Here is a 24928-nt window from a genome sequence, read left to right as displayed (position 1 = left end):
CTATTAATGCTCATTAAAGTTATCATGCAATAGTACCTTCTAAACTTGTCATTATTAGTATATTCTAAACATTAAAGTTATCATTAACAATACTTTCTAAACTTGTCATAATTAGAATATTATAAATTTGTCCCTATTAGGATATTCTATAGTTGTCATTATTAGTACAAATTAAATCTATAATGAATACCTTCTAAACTTCTCATTATTTGTGTATTTTTTAGCTGTCATTATTAGTATATTCTAAATTATTCAATATTTGTACATATCGAAGCTATTTAATAAAACCTTTTAAATTGTCATTATTAAAACATATTAAAGTTATTATCAATATAATTGTCTAAAATTTTAAATATTAGTACACATTATATTTATCATTAATAGTAGTATCGACAATATTCATTACTAGTATATTCTAAACTTCTCATATTAAAGTTATAATCAATAGTTCAGACTAAACTTGTTACTATTAGTGCATATTAAAGTTATAATCAAATGTATATTCTAGACTTGTCATTACTAGTATTTTGTATTTGTTTCATTATCAGTACTAATTAAAGTAATTACTAGTACACATTAAAGATTTTACTAATAGTATCTGCTAAACGCTATATGTTTTTTTCTAAACTTCCCATTTTTATTATAAATTGTCAAGATTCTAAACTTTTCATCATCATTTCACAGAAACTTTATCTAAACTTGTCATTATTAGTATATTCTAAACTCATTAATAGTATACTAAACTTATCACTATTAATAGACATCAAAGTTATCATTAATAATACCTTCTAAACTTGTCGTCATTAGTATATTCTAAGCTTGTCGTAATTAGTATATTGTACGTTTTTTATATTAGTACACATTAAACTTATCATTAATAGTACCTTCTAAAAGTTGTCATTAAGGTACCTTCTGAACTTATCTCTACCTGTTTGTTACAAAAATGCTATTTTTGTGTATTCTAAACTCGTTATTATTACTACATTAGCACATATCGTCAGTATATTTTAAACTTATCTTCTAAAGTTTTCTTAACTTTTTATTAGTATATTCTAAACTTGTCATCATTTGCCATTTGAAATGTTTGGAATGTAGTAACTACCTTCCAAACATTTCATTTTTAGTATAATTCAAACTTCTTATTGTTGGTGCTTTCTAAATTTGTAATTACTGAATTTGTCATTATTACTGTATTTTAAACTTGTCATTATTAGTACACATTAAAGTTATCATTAATAGTACCTTATAAACTTGTTTTTGTAACTACACATTAAAGTTATCATTAATAGTATCTTTCTAAACTTGTCATTTTAGTACACAGTATATTAATAGTACCTTATAAACTTGTTTATGTAACTACACATTAAAGTTATCATTAATAGTATCTTTATAAACTTGTCATTTTAGTACACAGTATAAGTACACATCTTCTAAATTTTTCTTAACTTTTTTATTAGTATATTCTAAACTTGTCATCATTTGCCATTTGCCATATAAGTTATCATTAATACTACCTTCTAAACATTTCATTTTTAGTATAATTTAAACTTCTTATTGTTGGTGTTTTCTAAATTTCTAATTATTTGTAATTACTGAACTTGTCATTAATAACTTGTTATTATTAGTACACATTAAAGTTGTCATTAATAATATCTTTCTAAACTTGTCATTTTAGTACACATTCAATTTATTATCAATAGTACCCTCTACACTTGTCAATTTTTGTATATTATAAAGCTTCTCTTTATTAGTACACGTTAAAGTTGTCATTAATAGTGTATTATAAATGTCATTTGTGCACATTAAAGATATCATCAATATTTTCTAGCGATATATATTCCAAGCTAGTCCTTATTGCTACACGTTACACGTTATTGGTGCACATTAAAGCTATCATCAATATTTTCTAGCGATATATATTCCAAGCTAGTCGTTATTGGTACACATCATCAACAGTACCTTGTCATTATTAGTATATCCCAAACATTAATCATTAGAAGACATGGAAGTTTTCATTTATAGTACTTTGTCATTATTAGTCATTATTAGTACTTTGTCATTATTAGTACAAATTAAAGTTATAATAAAGTTATAATAAAGTTGTCATTATTAGTAACTTGTCTTGATTAATAAAATTGTACACAGTGAAGTTATCATAAATATCGTCTAAGCTTATCATAAGTATTCTAAACATGTCATTATTCTAAATTTTTTATTCTTAGCTATATAGCTAAACTCGCTATTATTAGTACACATTAAATCTATCATTAATAATACCTTCTAAATTCATAATTATTAGTGTACAGTATTCTAAACTTGTCATTACAAGTATATTCTAAACCTGACATTGTTAGCATATTCTAAATTTGTCATTATTAGTATATACTACACTTGTCATTATTAGTACACGTTAAAGTTATCATTAACAATATTTTTTAAAGTTGCCATCGAAACATATCAGTATTAGCATATACTAAACATATCTTCTTTGGTATTCCAAACTTTTCATTATTAATACACATTGGAGGTATCATTGTTAGGACCTTGTATACTTACCACTATTAGTATATTCTAAGCTTGGCAATACTAATATATTCCAAAGTTTATCATTATTCTAAACTTGTCATTGTTTGTATATTCTAAATTTGTACATGTTAAAGTTATCATTAGTAGTGTCTTCTAAACATGACATTGTTAGTTTATTCAAAACTAATCATTATTAGTACGTACTATAGTTGTCATTAATAGCAACTTCTAATTTTTCTATTATCACTATTTTCTAAACTTTGCATTATCAATATAATTCAAACATGTCATTATTACTACACATTAACGTTATCATTAATATAACCTTCTAAACTTGTCATTATTATAATATTGTAAACTTGTGATTTAGCACATATTGAAATTATCATTAATAGTGTCATTATTAGTATATTTCAAACATTAATTATTAGAAGACATTAAAGTTTTCATTTATAGTACATTCTAAATTTGTCATTAGTACGTTCTGTCATTAGTACAATTAAAGTTATCATTAAAGTTATAGCTTCTAAAGTTGTCATTATTTGTAATTTCTAAAATTGATATGTTCGAAACTTGTGTTTACTAATACATATTAAAGTTATCATTAATAGTACTAATAATGGAAATATTAGAATATACCAATAATTAAAAGTTTAAAATAACTTTAATTTGTAAAAATAATACGCAAGTTTACAAAATACTAATAGAGATAAGTTTAGAAGATAAATGATAAACTCAATATATACTAATAGTAAAATACTAATGATAAAAATACTATTAATAAAAAGTTTAGAATATGGTAATAACAAATATAGAAGGTACTATTAATGATAACTTTAATGTGTGACAAGTTTAGAATATAGTAATAGTGAGAAGTTTAGCAGGTAGTATTATTGACAATTTCATAATGCACTAATAATGAAAAGTTTGGAATATGTTATTAGTGTACATTAAATTTGTCTAGACCTGTCATCATTTGTATAATCTAATGTCGTCATTATAAGTTCACATTGAAGTTATTGTTAATAATATCTTTTAAACTTGTCATGATTAGTTAATTCTAAACATGTTATTATTAGTACATTTTAAGTTTGTCAACAATTAAATGTTGTCATTGTTATTGTATTCAGAACTTGTCATGATTGGTATATTCTAAACTTGTCATTACTTATATATTCCAAACTTGTCATTCTTAGTATATCTTAAAAGTATCAATAGTACCTTCCAAAATTATCATTATTAATATATTCATAAAATTTTGTTATTAGTATATTCAAAACGTGTCATTAAACGTGTCTTAAATATTTTATGAATAGTATATTCTATTATTTTCATTATTATTTCACATTAATACTATCATTAATAGTGCCCTCTATCTTTGTCATTATTAGTATATTCCAAACTTGTAATTATCAGTACACATTATTGTTATAATTAATTGTACCTTTTATACTTGTCATTACTATTTGTAGTACATTCTAAACTTTTCAATATTTGTACAGATTTAAATTTGTCTTTATTAATATATTCTAAACTTTTCACTAAAGTTGTTATTATTATAATCTAAAGTTGTCATTTACGTAACTTGTCATTATCAGAACACCTTCTAAACTTTACATTTTAATATATTGTAAACTTCTCGTTATTAGTATATTCTAAACTTGTCATTATTTGTGATTACTGACTTAGAATATTATAGAATTGATATTTTTAGTATTTTCTAAACTTTTCATTATATGTAGACGTTAAAGTTATCATCATTTGTACATTCTAATCTTCTCTTTATTTGTATATTAAAAAATTGTCATTATCAGTATATTTCAAACTTATCATTATTAGTACACATTAGAGTTACCAAGTTGTTATTAGTAGTATCTTCTAAACTTGTTATTACTTGTATATTCTAGTATTAATAGTACACATTAAGAGTACTTTCTAAACATCATTATAAGTATATTCTAAACTTGTCATTATTAGTACACGTTAACGTTATTATCAATATTACCTTCTTAACTTGACACCATTAGTATGTTGTAAACTTGCCTTTTCAAAAATACCCTTTAAACTCTTTTATTAGTACATGTTAAAACTATCATTAAAGGCATCTTCCTAACTTTTTATTTAAACGCATTATAACACATTAAAATTACCATTGTAAACATGTCATTACTTCTATATTCTAAACTTGTCATTAATAGTACACATTAAAGTTATCATTAATAGTATCCTTAATCTGATCATTATCAGTATGTTCTATGATTATCATTATTAATATACATTAAAATTTTAACCAATAGCACTTTCTATTCGTATAATCTAACCATTAGAATATTCTAAACATATCTTCATTGCCATGTTCTAAACTTTTCATTATTTGCTTACTAAATATATTCTAAACATGGCAATATTAGTGTATTCTAAAGTTGTCATTATTCTAAACTTGTCATTATCATTATATTCTAAGCTTGTTAGTATTGTTAGTAGCATCTTCCAAAGTTGACATTATTCGTATATTCTAACTTTGTCATTACACATTCTAACATTGTCATTACACATTACAGTTATCATTGATATTACCTTCTAATATTTGTAATTATCAGTATCCTCTACATATTAAGGTTATCATTAATACTACCCTCTCAACTTGTTCTTATTAGTGTATATTTTAAACATGTGATTATGAGTACATAGTAGAGTTATCATTAATAGTTTTTTAAACATCTTTCATATTCTAAGCTTGTTACTATTGGTACACTTTAAATTTATCATTAATAGAATATTCTAAAATTTCATTATTCTAAACTTGTCATTAAAGTTATTAAAGTTATCATTAACAGTATCTTTAATCTGAGCATTATTAGTATGTTCTATATCAATAACAGTATCTTGTAAACTTGTCATTATCAGTATATTCTTAACGTATCATTATTACTATACATTAAACTTACCATTAATACACTTTCGAAACTTGTCATTATTAGTATATTATAAACTTGTCCAAAATAGTATATTCTCAACTTTCATAATATTTTCTAATATTTGTTATTATCAGTATCCTCTATAATTGCCATTATTAGAGCATATCAAAGTTATCATTAATAGTACCTTCTAAGCTTATCCTTATTAGTATATTCTAAACGTGATTATGAGTACATATTAGAGTTATCATTAATAGTACTTAACAAATTAATATTAACACCTTAAGGTGTCTTAATAATGACAAAATTAGAATATACTAATAATGGCATGTATAGAAGATATGTACTAATAACCACAGGTTTAGAATATATTTACAATTAAAAGTTTAAAATATACTAAGATTGTCAAGTTTAGAAGATACTCTTCAAGATAACTCTAATGTGTAGAAATAATGACAATTGTGGAATGTACTAATAAAGATAAGTTTAGAAGGTTCTATTAATAATAACTTTATTTTGTACATATAATGACACGTTTAGCATATAAGTTTACAAGGTACTATTAATGATAACTTTAATATGTATTAGTAAATACAAGTTTCGAACATATCAATTTTATAAATTACAAATAATGACAACTTTAGAAGGTACTATAGATGATAACTTTAATTGTACTAATAATGACCAGAACGTACTAATGACAAATTTAGAATGTACTATAAATGAAAACTTTAATGTCTTCTAATAATTAATGTTTGAAATGTACTAATTATGATACTATTAATGATAATTTCAATATGTGCTAATAATCACAAGTTTACAATATTATAATAATGACAAGTTTAGAAGGTTATATTAATGATAACGTTAATGTGTAGTAATAAAGACATTTGAATTATATTGATAATGCAAAGTTTAGAAAATACTAATAATACCAAAATTAGAAGTTGCTATTAATAATAACTATAGTACGTACTAATAATGATTAGTTTTGAATAAACTAACAATGTCATGTTTAGAAGACACTACTAATGATAACTATTGATAATAAATTGAATGTGTACTATTAATGAGATACTATTAATGAAAACTTTAATGTGTACTAATAATAACAAGTTTAAAATGACAAGTTCAGTAATTACCAACAATAAGAAGTTTAAATTATACTAAAAATGAAATGTTTAGAAGGTAGTATTAATGATAACTTATATGGCAAATCATGACAAGTTTAGAATATACTAATAAAAAGTAAAGAAAACTTTAGAAGATAAGTTTAAAATATACTGATAATGACAAGTTTAATAAAATAATACCGACGATTTTAGAAGGTGCTTATATGTGCTAATGTAGTAATAATAACGAGTTTAGAATACACTACAATAGCATTTTTGTAACAAACAGGTAAAGACAAGTTCAGAAGGTACCTTAATGACAACTTGTAGAAGGTACTATTAATGATAAGTTTAATGTGTACTAATATAAAAAAGGTACTATAACAGATAACGTTAATTTGTACTAATTACAAGCTTAGAATATACTAATAACGGCAAGTTTAGAAGGTACTATTAATGATAACTTTGATGTCTATTAATAGTGATAAGTTTAGTATAAACTATTAATAAGTTTAGAATATACTAATAATGACAAATTTAGATAAATTTTATGTGAAATGATGATGAAAAGTTTAGAATCTTGACAATTTATAATAAAAATGAGAAGTTTAGAAAAAACATATACTATTAATGATAAGTTTAATGTGTACTAATTTAAAAAAGGTACTATAACAGATAACGTTAATTTGTACTAATTACGACAAGCTTAGAATATACTAATAACGACAAGTTTACAAGGTACTATTAATGATAACTTTGATGTCTATTAATAGTGATAAGTTTAGTATAAACTATTGATGAGTTTAGAATATACTAATAATGACAAGTTTAGATAAATTTTATGTGAAATGATGATGAAAAGTCTAGAATCTTGACAATTTATAATAAAAATGGGAAGTTTAGAAAAAACATATATAACTATTAATGATAACTCTAATATGTACTCATAATCACATGTTTAGAATATACTAATAAGGACAAGTTGAGAGGGTAGTATTAATGATAACTTTAATATGCACTAATAATGGCAATTGTAGAGGATACTGATAATTACAAATATTTGAAGGTAATATCAATGATAACTGTAATGTGTAATGACAAAGTTAGAATATGTAATGACAAAGTTAGAATATACGAATAATGACAACTTTGGAAGATGCCACTAATCATGCATATTAATACTAACAAGTTTAGAATATAATGATAATGACAAGTTTAGAATAATGACAACTTTAGAATACACTAATATTGCCATGTTTAGAATATATTTAATAAGTAAATAACGAATGCCAATGAAGATATGTTTTGAATATTCTAATGGTTAGATTATAAAAACAGAAAGTGCTATTAGTTATAACTTTAATGTATATTAATAATGATAATTATAGAACATACTAATAATGATCAGATTAAGGATACTATTGAATGTGTACTATTAATGACAAGTTTAGAATATAGAAGTAATGACAAGTTTACAATGGTAATTCTAATGTGTTCTAAAGTTAGGAATATGCCTTTTAATGATAGTTTTAACATGTACTAATAAAAAAAATATAAAGGGTATTTTTGATAAGGCAAGTTAAGAAGGTAATATTGATAATAACGTTAACGTGTACTAATAATGACAAGTTTAGAATATACTAATAATGATGTTTAGAAAGTACTCTTAATGTGTACTATTAATACTAGAATATACAAGTAATGACAAGTTTAGAAGATACTACTACTAATAACTTAGTAACTTGAATGTGTACTAATAATGATAAGTTTGAAATATACTGACAATGACAAGTTTTTAATATACAAATAAAGAGAAGATTAGAATGTACAAATGATGATAACTTTAACGTCTACATATAATGAAAAATTGAGAAAATACTAAAAAAGTCAATTTTATAATATCCTAATAGTCAGATAATCACAAATAATGACAAGTTTAGAATATACTAATAATGAGAAGTTTACAATATATTAAAATGTAAAGTTTAGAAGGTTTGTGTTCTAATAATGACAAGTTACGTAAATGACAACTTTAGATTATAATAACTTTAGTATACCCTAATGATGAAAAGTTTAGTATACATTAATAAAGACAAATTTAAATCTGTACAAATATTGAAAAGTTTAGAATGTACTACCAATATTAATGATAAGTATAAAAGGTACAATTAATTATAACAATAATGTGTACTGATAAATACAAGTTTGGAATATACTAATAATGACAAAGATAGAGGGCACTATTAATGATAGTATTAATGTGAAATAATAATGAAAATAATAGAATATACTATTCATAAAAAGTTTAATGACACGTTTTGAATATACTAATAACAAAAAGTTAAGAATATATTAATAATGATAATTTTGGAAGGTACTATTAATACTTTTAAGATATACTAAGAATGACAAGTTTAGAATATATAAGTAATGACAAGTTTAGAATATACCAATCATGACAAGTTCTGAATACAATAATAATGACAAAATTGATTTGTTGACAAACTTAAAATGTATTAATAATAACATGTTTAGAATTAACTAATCATGACAAATTTATTAGATATTATTAACAATAACTTCAATGTGAACTTATAATGACGACATTAGATTATACAAATAATGACAGGTTTAGACAAATTTAATGTACACTAATATAGTACTAATAACAAGTTTAGAAGATGCAATAAATGGCAACTTTAATGTGTAGTTAGAATATACTAATAATGAGAAATTTAGAATATACAAGTAATGACAAGTTTTTAGTATACTGAAAATGGAATATTGTGAATATACTAATAATGAAGTGAGAATACACTAATAATGAGTAGTTCGCAATATATTAATTATAACAAGTTTAGAATATACAAATTATGACAAGTGTACAATATACTAAAAATAACAAGTTTAGAACAACTTTAGAATATACAAATAGGGACAAGCTTAGAAGATACTATGAATGATGACAAGTTAAAAAGTATTATTAACACATACATACATACAAACATACAATACATATACATACATACATACATACATACATACATACATACATACATACATACATACATACATACATACATACATACATACATACATACATACATACATACATACATACATACATACATACATACTAATAAGGACAAGTTGAGAGGGAATGATAACTTTAATTTGCACTAATAATGGCAATTGTAGAGGATACTGATAATTACAAATATTTGAAGGTAATATCAATGATACATACATACATACATACATACATACATACATACATACATACATACATACATACATACATACATACATACATACATACATACATACATACATACATACATACATACATACATACATACATACATACATACATACATACATACATACATACATACATACATACATACATACATACATACATACATACATACATACATACATACATACATACATACATACATACATACATACATACATATACACGGAGGGTAGCCAAAAAGAAAAAGACATAGAAACCACTCCCACCCTTTCCATCCCTACATATTCTACTCCCCTCCACCCTCCTTCCTCCCTCTTATCTTGGCACCTCCAGGATGACGGGTCATCCCTGCATCCTGTCCACTGCATTGGGTCAGAAGCAGTGTCGCAAGACACAGCACATCCCTCTTCGTTCCTATATGCAGAAAAGGAGAAGACGGGGAGAAATCCCTTCGGCCTGCGTCAATTTTTTTTTCTCATACATACATACTTTCTCACCCACCCATCCCCCACCCATCTCATCCTCTTTTACTAATCTTTCTTTACTCATTCTTTACAAATGTCCAAACCATCCTAATATTCTTTCATCGACCCTATCTCCCAGCTCCCTTTCCACCCCTGTTCTCCTCCTCACCTCCTCATTTCTCACTCTATCTAGCATAGTAACCCCCATCATACTTCTCAGACATTTCATCTCAAACACATTCAAACTCCTTCTCTTTTCCTCTCTTATGTTTCATGTTTCATCCCCGTACAATGCTGTTGGTTCATTTAACCTCCTCTTAGCATCCATTTTCAGATAGAATATTGTAATAATGGCAAGTTTACAAGGTACTATTAAGGATGACTTTAATGTTATGAAGTGGCCTGGCTGTGGATGTGTTGTGTCTTGCGACACTGCTTCTGACCCAGTGCTGTGGGTTGGATGCAGGGATGACCCGTCATCTAGGGGGATCCAAGGTAGGAGGGAGAGAGGAGGGTGGAGGGGAGTTTAATATATGGGAAATGAAATGGGTTGTGATTTCTATGCCTTTTTCTTTTTGGAGAAGACGGGGAGAAATCCCTTCGGTGTAAGGGGGAAAAAGCCTTTGGTATATGTAAGAATTATCATTAATAGTACCATTATTAGTATATTCTAAACTTGCCATTAAAGTAACCATTATTATAAGTATATTCTAAACCTCTCATTATTAGTATATTCTAAATATATTATCAGTACACATGAAAGTTATCGATAATAGCACCTTCTAATTTTGTCATTATTATTATATTTTAAAATTGTCATTATTGGTACACATTAAAGTTATCATTAATAGTATATTCTAAACTTTTTAGTGTTAGTATATTCTAAAATTTTCATTATCAATATTGTTAGTATATTCTAAACCTATTATTTGTATGTTCTAAAGTTATTAGTACCTTCTAACCTTATTCTATTCAAGTGTATTTTAAACTTGTTATTGTACCTTCTAAATTTGAAATTGTTAGTATATTCTAAATTTCATTTTGTAAACATTCATGTTATCATTAATAGTACCTTTTAAACTTTTCATTATAAGTATATTCTAAATTTATCATTTTTACCTATTTCATTTTGTACACATTCATGTTATCATTAATAGTACCTTTTAAACTTTTCATTATAAGTATATTCTAAATTTATCATTTTTACGATATTCTAAACTTGTCATTATTAGTATATTCTAAACTTGTCATCATTAGTACACATTAAAATTTTCATTGATATTACCTTTTAAACTTTTCATTATTATTGTATTATAAATTTGTCATTATTAGTACACATGAAAGTTATTATAAATAGTCCCTTCTAGACGCGTTAGTATTACTATATTCTAAACTTATCATTATAAGTATATTTTAAGCTTCTCATCATTAGTACACTCTAAACTTTTCATTATTAGCATATACTACAATAGTCTTGTCTTCATTAGTATATTCAAAACCTTCATTATTAGTACATTCTAAACCTTTTATTATTAGAATACTAGAGTATTATATTCTAACTTTCATTTTTAGTATATTCTAAACTTGTCCTTATTAGTATTCATTAAGTTAGCATTGATACTACATTCTTTATTGACATCATTATTATATACTGAACGTTTCATTATCAGTACACATTAAAGTTATCATTAATAGTACCTTCTAAAAATGTCATTATTAGTATACTCTAAAATTGTCATTATTAATATATTCTAAATTTGTCATTATTAGTACACATTAGAGCTATCCATAATACCTTCTAATCTTGTCATTATTAGTATATTTTAAACGTGCCATTATTTATATTCTGAACGCGTCATTATTGGTACACAAGTTACCATTAACATTTTCGCCTAAACTTTTCATTATTAGTATATTCTAAATTTGCTATTGTTAGTATGTTCTACGCTTGGTTATTATTAGTATATTCTAAACATGTCATTTTTAGTATATTCTAAACTTTTCATTTTTAGTACGCATCTTTTTGTAAACATGTCATTATTAGGATATTCTAAACTTGGCTTTGTTAGTATAACCTAAACTCATTATAGGTATATTCCAAACTTATCCTTATTAGTACATATTAATGTTATTATTAATAGTACTTTCTAAACCACTTATCATTAGTATATTCTAAAGTGGTCATTATTAATATATTCTAAACTTGTCCTTATTATATTCTAAATTTGCCATTATTAGTATACTCAAAATGTATCACTTTTAGTATATTCCTAACTTGTTATTATTAGTATATTAACTTTTCATTATTAGCATTTTCTAAACTTCTCATTGTTAGTTCATATTAAAGATATCATTAAGAGTGCCTTCTTAACTTGTCATTATTAGTAAACATTAAAGTTATCATTAATAGTACCTTCTAAACTTGTCATTATTAGTATATCCCAAATTTATTATTTTAATCCCTAAAGTTACCATTAGTAATGTATTCTAAACTTGTCATTGTATATTCTAAACTTTAAAATTATCATTAATAGTACCTTCTATACTTTTTATCTAAACTCGTCATTTTTAGTATATTCTAAACTTGTCATTATTAGTACATATTAAAGTTTCCATTAACACTGCCTTCTAAAGTTCTCGTTATTAGTATATTCCAATCTCGTAATTTATAGTACACATTAAAAAATAATTAATAGTACCTTCTAAACTTGTCATTATTAGTGTATTCTAAACTTGCCATTACAAGTATATCAAAAACCTTAAATTATTAGCATATACTAATCTTGTCATTAATAGTATATTCTAAACATGACATTATTCGTATATTCTACACTTGTCATTATTAATACACATTAGAGTTAAGCTTGTCATATGTATATTCTAAGTTTACAATTATTAGTACATATTATACATATCAACAATACTTTTTTAAACTTGTCATTATTTGTATATTCTAAACATATCTTCTTTATATATCTTTATGTATCTAAACTTGTCATTATTTGTATATTCTAAACTTGTGAGTATTAGTATATTCAAAACTTATCATTATTAGTACACATTGCAGTTATCATTAATTGCAACTTCTAATTTTGCTATTCTTAGTATTTTCTAAACTTTGTATAATAACATATTTGAAACATGTTATTACTACACATTAACGTTATCATTTTAACTTTCTAAACTTGCGGTTATTACAATATTCTAGACTTGTGAGTATAAGTCCACATTAAAATAATCCTTAATAGTGCCATCTTTACTTGCCATTACTAGTACACATTAAAGTTATCATAATTAGGACCTAAACTTATCACTATCAGTATGTTCCAAAGTTATCATTTTTCTAAACTTGTCATTATTTGTATATTCTAAACTTGTGAGTATTAGTACACACGTTATTGTTAGTATATTCAAAACTTATCATTATTAGTACACATTACAGTTATCATTAATTGCAACTTTTAATTTGCTATTCCTAGTATTTTCTAAACTTTGCATTATCAATATATTTCAAGCATGTCATTACTGCACATTTACGTTATCATTTTAACTTTCTAAACTTTCGGTTATTACAATTAATTTATCATTAATAGTGCCTTCTAAACTTCTCATTATTAGTATATTCTAAACTTGTCATTATTTGTGCACATTAAATTTGCCATTATTAGTGTATCGTTATTAATAAACTTATTTTAGTATATTCTGAAACTGTCGTTATTAGTATATCCTAAACGTGTCACAATTAGTGTATTATAGATTAGTATATTCTAAACTTGTCATTATTAAGATTATATTATAAACACATGATTAGTATATTCTAAACTTGTGATTATCAAAAGATTCATCAAAACTTGTTATAATTAGTATGCTCGAAACTTGTCTTTATCAATCCATATTTAAATTATCATTAGTATATACTAAATTTTTTATTATAGTACACATTAATGTTATCATTAATAGTACCTTATAAACTTGTCGTTAGTAGTACATTTTTTACTTGTCATTTAGGTTATAACTAATAGCATGCTCTTGATTTGTCATTAATCGTATATTCTAAACTTATCATGATCAGAACATATTAAAGTTATTATGTTAGTACGTTTTCAATGGTATTCTAAACCTGTCAGTCCTGGTAAAATCTAAAATCATCATTATTAGTAAACATTAAAATTATCATTAATAGTATCTTCTAAACCTGTCATTATTGGAGTATTCTAGACTTGTCATTATTAGTATATTCTAAACTTATCATTATTAGTACACATTAAATATATCATTAATAGTATCTTGTCATTATTATTTAACATTTATAGTAATTTCTAAAATTCTCATTATTCTACACATGTATATTCTAAACATATCTTCATTGGTATACTCTAAACTTATCATTTTGAAATTTGCAATATAAGTACATTCTAATCTTTGTCATTGTTATTATATCTTAAACTAGTACATGTCATTATTAGTATATTCATAACTCGTCATTATTAGCAAACATTAAAGTTTACCATTAATAGCATCTATCTTGTACACATTAAATTTATCATTATCAGTACCTTCTAATCTTGTTTTATTAGTATGTTTTAAACCTGGCATTATTATCATTAGTACACATTAAATTCAGTAATAGTACCTTCTAAACTTATTATTAACAGTCCCCTCTAAACTTGTAGTTTGAAATTGTCAGTATTAGTACACGTTAACGTTGTTATCAATATTACCTTCTTAACTTGACATCTTTAGTATATTGTAAACTTGCCTTATCAAAAATACCCTTTAAACTTTTTTATTAGTACATGTTAAAACTATCATTAAAGGCATCTTACTAACTTTTTTTTATTTAAACACATTAGAACACATTAAAATTACCATTGTAAACTTGTCATTACTTCTATATTCTAAACTTGTCATTAATAGTACACATTAAAGTTAGCATTAATAGTATCCTTAATCTGATCATTATTAGTATGTTCTATAATTATCATTATTAATATACATTAAAGTTATAACTAATAGCACTTTCTATTCGTATAATCTAACCATTAGAATATTCTAAACATATCTTCATTGGTATGTTCTAAACTTTTCATTATTTGCTTATTAAATATATTCTAAACATGGCAATATTTGTGTATTCTAAAGTTGTCATTATTCTAAACTTGTCATTATCATTATATTCTAAACTTGTCATTATTAGTATATTCTAACTTTGCCATTACACATTACAGTTATCATTGATATTACCTTCTAATATTTGTAATTATCAGTATCCTCTACAATTGCCATTATTAGTGCATATCATTAACTTGTCCTTATTAGTATATTCTAAACATGTGATTATGAGTACATATTAGAGTTATCATTAAAAGTGCTTTCTGAACATGTAATTATCTTTCATATTCTAAGCTTGTCACTATTGGTACACTTTAAATTTATCGTTAATAGAATATTCTAAAATGTCATTATTAGTATATTCTAAACTTGTCATTAAAGTTATTAAATTTATCATTAACATTATCTTTAATCTGATCATTATTAGTATGTTCTATATCATTAACAGTATCTTGTAAACTGTTCTAAACTTGTCATTATAGGTATATTCTTAACGTATCATTATTACTATACATTAAACTTACCATTAATACACTTTCGAAACTTGTCATTATTAGTATATTATAAACTTACCCAAAATAGTATATTCCCAACTTTCATAATATTTTCTAATATTTGTTATTATCAGTATCCTCTACAATTGCCATTATTTGTCCATATCAAAGTTATCATTATTAGTATATTCTAAACATGTACATATTAGAGTTATTAATAGTAGTTAACAAATTAATATTAACTATAACTTTAAGGTGTCTTAATAATGACAAAATTAGAATATACTAATAATTGCTTGTATAGAAGATATGTACTAATAACCACAGGTTTAGAATATACTTACAATAAAAAAATTAGAATACTAAGATTGTCAAATTTAGAAGATACTCTTCAAGATAACTTTAATGTGTAGAAATAATGACAATTGTGGAATATACTAATAATGATAAGTTTAGAAGGTTCTATTAATGATAGCTTTATTTTGTACATATAATGACAAGTTTAGCATATAAGTTTACAAGGTACTATTAATGATAACTTTAATATGTATTAGTAAATACAAGTTTCGAACATATTAATTTTAGAAATTACAAATAATAACAACTTTAGAAGGTACTATATATGATAACTTTAATTGTACTAATAATGACCAGAACGTACTAATGACAAATTTAGAATGTACTATATAGGCAAACTTTAATGTCTTCTAATAATTAATGTTTGAAATATACTAATAATGACACTATTAATGAAATTTTTAATATGTGCTAATAATCACAAGTTTACAATATTATAATAATGACAAGTTATATTAATGATAATGTTAATGTGCAGTAATAATGACATGTTTGAATTATATTGATAATGCAAAGTTTAGAAAATATTAATAATAGCAAAATTAGAAGTTGCTATTAATGGTAACTGTAGTACGTACTAATAATGATTAGTTTTGAATAAACTAACAATGTCATGTTTAGAAGACACTACTAATGATAACTTTAACAAGTACTAATACTCACAAATTTAGAATATACCAACAATGACATGTTTAGAATAATGATAAACTTTGGAATATATTAGTATTGCCAAGCTTAGAATATACTAATAGTGGTACTAATAATGACAAATACTAATAATGACAAGTTTGGAATACCAAAGAAGATATGTTTAGTATATGCTAATACTGATATGTTTCGAATATAAGAACAATAACAACTTTAAAAAATATTGTTAATGATAACTTTAATGTGTGCTAATAATGACAAGTTTAGAATATACTAATAATGACAAATATAGAATATGCTAACAATGTCAGGTTTAGAATATACTTGCAATGGCAAGTTTAGAATACACTAATAATTACAAAGTTAAAAGGTATTATTAATGATAAATTTAATGTGTACTAATAATAGCGAGTTTAGAATATACTAAGAGTGACAAATTTAGAATAATGACATGTTTAGAATACTAATGATAAGCTTAGACGATAATATTTATGATAACTTCACTGTGTACAAGTTTATTAATCATGACAAGTTACTAATAATGACAACTTTATTATAACTTTATTACAACTTTGTTATAACTTTGATTTGTACTAATAATGACAATTTTAGAACATACTAATAATGACAAAGTAAAATGTACTATAACTGAAAACTTCCATGTCCTCTAATGATTAATGTTTGGGATATACTAATAATGACAAGGTACTGTTGATGATCATTTTAGTGTGTACCAATAACGACCAGCTTGGAATATATGAACATTGACATCGCTAGAAAATATTGATGATATATTTAATGTGCACTAATAATGACATTTATAATATACTATTAATGATAACTTTAACGTTTACTAATAAAGAGAAGTGTAGAGGGTACTATTGATAATAAATTGAATGTGTACTAAAATGACAAGTTTAGAAAGATACTATTAATGATAACTTTAATGTGTAGTTACAAAAACAAGTTTATAAGGTACTATTAATGATAACTTTAATGTGTACTAACAATAACAAGTTTTAAAATACAGTAATAATGACAAGTTCAGTAATTATAAATAATTACAAATTTAGAAAACACCAACAATAAGAAGTTTAAACTATACTAAAAATGAATTGTTTAGAAGGTAGTATTAATGATAACTTATATGGCAAATGGCAAATGATGACAAGTTTAGAATATACTAATAAAAAGTAAAGAAAACTTTAGAAGATAAGTTTAAAATATACTGATAATGACAAGTTTAATAAAATAATACCGACGATTTTAGAAGGTGCTAATTTGTGCTAATGTAGTAATAATAACGAGTTTAGAATACACTACAATAGCATTTTTGTAACAAACAGGTAGAGATAAGTTCAGATGGTACCTTAATGACAACTTTTAGAAGGTACTATTAATGATAAGTTTAATGTGTACTAATATAAAAAAGGTACAATATATTAATAAGGGTAAGTTTAGCAGGAACTATAACTGATAACGTTAATTTGTACTAAATACGACAAGCTTAGAATATACTAATGACGACAAGTTAAAAAGGTACTATTAATGATAAATTTGATGTCTATTAATAGTGATAAGTTTAGTATATACTATTAATGAGTTTAGAATATACAAGTTTAGATAAGTTTTATGTGAAATGATGAAGAAAAGTTTAGAATTTTGACAATTTATAATAAAAATGGGAAGTTTAAAAAAAACTTATAGCAGATACTATTAGTAATATATTTAATGTGTTCTAATAATTACTTTAATTAGTACTAATAATGAAACAAAAATACAAAATACTAGTAATGACAAATCTAGAATATACTTTTAATGATAACTTTAATATGCACTATTAGTAAGTTTAGTCGGAACTATTGATGATAACTTTAATATGAGAAGTTTAGAATATACTAATAATGAATATTGTCGATACTACTATTAATGATAGATATGATGTGTACTAATAATCAAAACTTTAGACAATTATATTTATAATAACTTTATGTTTTAATAATGACAAATTAAAAGGTTTTATTAGCTTTGATATGTACAAATATTGAATAATTGAGAATATACTAATAATGACAGCTAAAAAATATACAAATAATGAGAAGTTTAGAAGGTATTAATTATAGATTTAGTTTGTACTAATAATGACAACTATAGAATATCCTAATAAGGACAAATTTATAATATTCTAATTATGACAAGTTTAGAAGGTATTGTTAATGATAACTTTAATGTTTAGAATAATGACAAGTTTAGAAGGTACTATTTCATGATAACTTTAATGTGCACTTATTAGTGCACATTAAAGTTATCATGCTAATATACAAATGATGTCAAGTTTAGAATGTGTTATTAATAATAGTTTTAATGTGTACTAATAATGACAAGTTTACAATATACGTATAATGGAAGATACAGTTGATGACAACTTTTATGTGTACTAATAATGGAAAGACTAGAAAATACAAACAATGACTTTAATATGTACTAATCATGAAAAAGATAAAATATACTAAAAATGGCAAGTTTGTAATATCCTAATAATGACAATTTTAAAAGGTACATTAATAATGCATTTAACTTTGACAAGTTTAAAGGTATTGTTAATATATTAATAAGGACAAATTCATATTATTCTAATTATGACAAATTTAGAAGGTATTGTTAATGATAACTTTAATGTGTACTAGTAATAACAAATAGCTTTAATGTGTACTAATAATGACAATTTTACAATATATGTATAATGCAAGATACAGTCGATGACAACTTTTATGTGTACTAATAATGGAAAGACTAGAATATACCAATAATGACTTTAATATGTACTAATCATGTAAAAATTAAAATATACTAATAATAACAAGTTTAGGAGGTACATAAATAATGCATTTAACTTTGACAATTTTAGAAGGTATTGTTAATGTGTACTAATAATCAGAAGTTTACTATAATAATAATGAGAGGTTTAGAAGGTATGTGTACTAATAATGGAAAGATATACCAATAATTAATGGAAAGATATACCAATAATTAAAAGTTTAAAAGGTACTCTTCAAGATATCTTTAATTTGTACTAATAATAAGCAAGTTTACAATATACTAATAGAGACAAGTTTAGAAGATAATGATAAACTCAATATATACTAATAGTAAAATACTAATGATAGAAATACTATTAATAAAAACTTGTCATTATTTGTATATTCTAAACATATCTCCTTTATATATCTTTATGTATCTTGTCATTATTAGTACACATTAAAGTTATCACTATCTGTATGTTCCAAAGTTGTAATTTTTCTAAACTTATTATTTGTATATTCTAAACTTGTGAGTATTAGTATATTCAAAACTTATCATTATTAGTACACATTGCAGTTATCATTAATTGCAACTTCTAATTTTGCTATTCTTAGTTTTTTCTAAACTTTGTATAACCCATTTGAAACATGTCATTACTACACATTCACGTTATCATTTTAACTTTCTAAACTTGCGGTTATTACAATATTCTAGACTTGTGATTATAAGTCCACATTAAAATAATCCTTAAAAGTGCCATCTATACTTGTCATTACTAGTACACATTAAAGTTATCATTATTAGGACCTAAACTTATCACTATCAGTATGTTCCAAAGTTATCATTATTTGTATATTCTAAACTTGTGAGTATTGGTACACATGTTATTGTTAGTATATTCAAAACTTATCATTATTAGTACACATTACAGTTATCATTAATTGCAACTTCTAATTTTGCTATTCCTAGTATTTTCTAAACTTTGCATTATCAATATATTTCAAGCATGTCATTATTACCTATTAACGTTATCATTTTAACTTTCTAAACTTGCGGTTATTACAATATTTTAGACATGTGAATTAGTCCACATTAAAATGATCATTAATAGTGCCTTCATTATTAATATATTCTAAACTTGTCCTTATTTGTGCACATTAAATTTTAATAGCACTTTATATAGTACATTTTGAACTTTGCAATATAAGTACATGCTAATCTTTGTCAATATTATTATATTTTAAACTAGTACATGTCATTATTAGTATATTCATAACTCGTCATTATAAGTCAACATTAAAGTTTACCATTAATAGCATCTTCTAATCTTGTCATTATTAGTACACATTAAATTTATCATTATCAGTAGCTTCTAATCTTGTTTTAATAGTATGTTCTAAACCTGGCATTATTATCATTAGTACTCATTAAAATCAGTAATAATACCTTCTAAACTTATCATTAACAGTCCCCTCTAAACTTGTAATTATTAGTATATTCTAAACTTGTCAATATTAGTACACATTAAAGTTATTATACGTTAAAAACTTGTCACTGTTACCATATTCTAAACTTATATTATTAGTATTATTATTAATAAGCCTTTCATTATTAGTGTATTTATTAGTACAAATTAGTCATCATTAATAGTAGCTTTTAAACTTCTTTTTCAACTTGTCGTTATTGGTATATTCTGTATTTATTATTAGCACACAATAATGATATTATTAATCGTATATTCACTTTCGTCATTATTAGTATATTCTAAAATTATCATTATTAGTACACATTAATATTATCTTTATAAATATCTTCTAATATTTTCTTATTTTATATTCTAAACTTGTCTGTGTTAGTATAATCTATTTTTCATTATTACTACAAATAGTACCCTATAAACTTTCTTTACATATATATTCAAAACTTGTCTATATTAGTACATATTAACGTTATCATTAATAGTACCTTCTAAACTTGTCATTATTAGTTCACATTATAGTTAACAGTTATAATAACTTCTCAACCTTATATTATTAGTGTATTCTAAAGTTGTCTTTATTAGTATATTATAAACTTTCAATATTAGTACACATTAAAGTTTTCATTAACAGTACCTTCTAAACTTCTCATTATTACGTGTCATTAGTAGTTATCAATATTAGATTCTTCAAAATTTGTTATCATTAATAGTTCCTTCTAAAACTGTCATTTTAGTATATTCTAAGCAAACTTTAGTGTACTCTATATATGTCATTATTACTAGTACACATTAAAGTTATCATTAAAAGTACATTCTAAAATTGTCATTATTAACTTATTCTAAACTTCTTGTTATCAGTATATTCTAAACTTTTCATTTGGATAACACATTAAAGTTATTATTATTAGATTCCAAATTTGTATTTCCTAGTACAGATTAACGTTATCATTAATAACATCTTCCAAACTTTTCATTATTAGTGCATTATGAAATTGTCAATAATACTACCTGCTAAACTTCTCACTATTACTATATTCTAAACTTGTCACACATTAAAGTTATCATTAATAGTACCTTTTATACTTGTTATTATGACCATATTCTAAACTTTTTGTTAATAGTATTTTTATCATTAGTATTTACTATTAGTATATATTGAGTTTATCATTTATCTTCTAAACTGGTCTCTGTTAGTATATTGTAAACTTGCTTATCATTTGTACAAATTAAAGTTATCTTGAAGTGTACCTTTTAAACTTTTAATTATTGGTATATTCTAATCTTTCCATTATTAGTACACATACCTGTACCGATCATTTTTAGTATATTGTAAACTTCTGATTACACTGTACAATAAATTTCAGGATTAAGAAGAAAACATAGTTCTCATGTGCGTTTTATTATGAAGTTCAGTGTGCTGAATTCAAATTTGATAACAAAAATTTCATGCCACGTCACAATTTTTTGTAAATCGCTGTTTTAATAATTATGCAATTAAAAGAGATTTCCAAGGTTCCATAAATGTATTTTGCTCCCAAAGTCAGATTAAATGTCTTCATTGTATTTATTTAATTAATATATAATGAATCAGCATGTTTGTTAGCTTTATATTATGTATTAACCTACAATCTATTATTTACTTCTTCTTTTATAAGACGTCTCAGGCGTGTCACGCTTCAGGTTCCAACAGAAGTCAGCCAGCATAGCAGGGCTCCATTTTCCCTTGTACCTGTTTTCCATTGACGCTATATCTTGATGGCACCTCTCTCCATGTTCATCACTCACATCTGCTGCATTCTCTGGGGAGAAGGACAGATGAGAATGAAGAAAGTGTATCTTGAGTGACATATTGCATCCGAGATCTTGGTAGCATTTGATTAGCCTCTCCACTTTACGCTCTCGCTGGGACTCTTGGTGCTTTCCCAGAAGCCCTTTGCATACATCTTTGAATGCATGCCAGGCCGCTAGCTCAGGTTCATCCATTGTCGCCTCAAAGTCCTCATCATTTATAAGCTTGCGAATCTGAGGGCCTACAAATATACCCTCTTTAATCTTGGCATCACTAATTTTAGGGAAGATCCCTTTGAGATACTGGAAACATGGCTTGTTATGTTGCAGTGCTTTGGTAAATTGCTTCATTAGGCCTAGTTTTATATGCAGTGGTGGCAAAATGATTTTCTCCTTCTTAACTAGTGGCTCATGAATTACATTATGGCATCCAAGCGTCATAGATTCCCGAGATGGCCATTCTGAGCGTATATAATGTTCTGATCTGGCCCTACTGTCCCACTTGCAAAGAAAGCACATAAATTTGGTGTATCCAGTTTGTAGCCCCATTAAGTATGGCTACTACTTTCAAGTCTGCACAAATTAACCACTCATGCTCTTTGTAACTTATGCGGTCTAGAATAAAAGCAAGGTTCTCATAATTCTCTCTTAAAATGACTGAGTAAGCAACTGGAACTGAAGGCATGGTGTTCCCAATGTGCAACAGAACTGCTTTTATGCTGTAAAGGGATCCATCTATGAATAGCCTCCACTCATTGGGTTCATAGGACAGCTCAGGGGCACTGAATAGGCTTCTGATATCATTACAATAAGTCAAGTTGTTTTCCAAAGTGAAGAAATCCTGTAGATTTGCAGAACGCTTCCTAAATACTGTAATTCGAGCTTCTTCATCCAACAGGTGCCATTGTTGCAAACGTGAGGCCAGGAGTTCACTCTGTTGCTTAGTAAGTGTTAGATCACGAACTAGATCATTGAGTTCTGGTTGGGTGATGAGGTGTGGTTTCTTATCAGATTCAAGTTGTGTCGTATACGTTGCATCTTGAGATTCTAAATCGTCTGAGTTGCTCGTGTCATCGCTTGGTAGTTCAGAGGGCGGCTGTGGTACAGGAATATCACTTGAATGTAGAACTGGGCGAATAGCAGACTGAAGATCTGGATACACGATAGATTTCTTGCCTTTTCTGTTGCGACCTGCAGGAAAATAAAATAAAATCAGACTAAAAATGGATACTATTGGTTGTGATCACGTGCAAAAATAGTGGAAGTGCAACTTATTATGTATTTCGATCTTTTTTATTGATACATCTCTTGAAAATACATATAAAAACAGTAAAAAATAAACACTGAACACCCACCTTTAATATCCGTTAAGCAGAAGTAGCAATCTGTTGAGTGGTCCTTTGGCTCCCTCCAGACCATTGGTACGCCAAACATGAGGCCAGTCCCTTTGCCTTTCACCCAGGCAGAAAAGAAACTTGTACACCTGACACAACATATGTGAGGTGCCCAGCTTTTGTCCTGGTCACCCACTTTACATCCAAAGTACAGCTCATAAAGTTTCTTTACACGTTGAGTCAACTGTCTCTTGTATTGCCTTAATGTGACTGATCCACATATATAACAAAACTTGTCTGGCATTCTCTAGGCATCTTAACTCTGTATCCTGTTAGGAAAAAAACACATAGCTATGTGAAAAATTATATAAATGGTAAAAGCAACAAAAAATACCGTTCAGAAAGACATTGCGGGCACTGCTATTTACGAAGAACTGGAGGGTCACAGAAAGAAATATTCGTGATCTACGCAAAAAATAACTCTAGAAAAGGAGTCTCATTTCCGTTTTTTTTTTCATTGTTATACAGTGTTATTAGTACACGTTAACAATACTTTCTAAAATTGTCAAAGTTAAATTCATTATTAATGTACCTCCTAAACTTGTTATTATTAGTATATTTTATTTTTTTCATG

General features: G+C 25.3%; 1 protein-coding gene across 1 annotated transcript in view; it reads right to left on the bottom strand.

The window, feature by feature from the left end:
* The window catches only part of LOC143039025 (uncharacterized), a 197224-nt gene extending 172763 nt beyond the window's left edge, over positions 1–24461 (bottom strand). The window contains exons 1-2 of the mRNA XM_076208874.1: positions 24316–24461; positions 23713–24151 (exon numbers count right to left, since the gene is read on the bottom strand). Coding sequence (XP_076064989.1) covers positions 23713–24151; positions 24316–24394 — 518 coding nt within the window. The 5' untranslated portion in view covers positions 24395–24461. The remainder of the gene's footprint in view (positions 1–23712; positions 24152–24315) is intronic.
* Positions 24462–24928: the final 467 nt, after the last annotated feature.

This window comes from Oratosquilla oratoria, chromosome 25, assembly GCF_046742065.1.
Source record: "Oratosquilla oratoria isolate Oo_2021 chromosome 25, ASM4674206v1, whole genome shotgun sequence".
NCBI lineage: Eukaryota > Metazoa > Arthropoda > Malacostraca > Stomatopoda > Squillidae > Oratosquilla > Oratosquilla oratoria.
The sequence above is the reverse complement of the archived record's forward strand: the minus strand, read 5'-3'. Positions and strand labels throughout refer to the sequence as shown.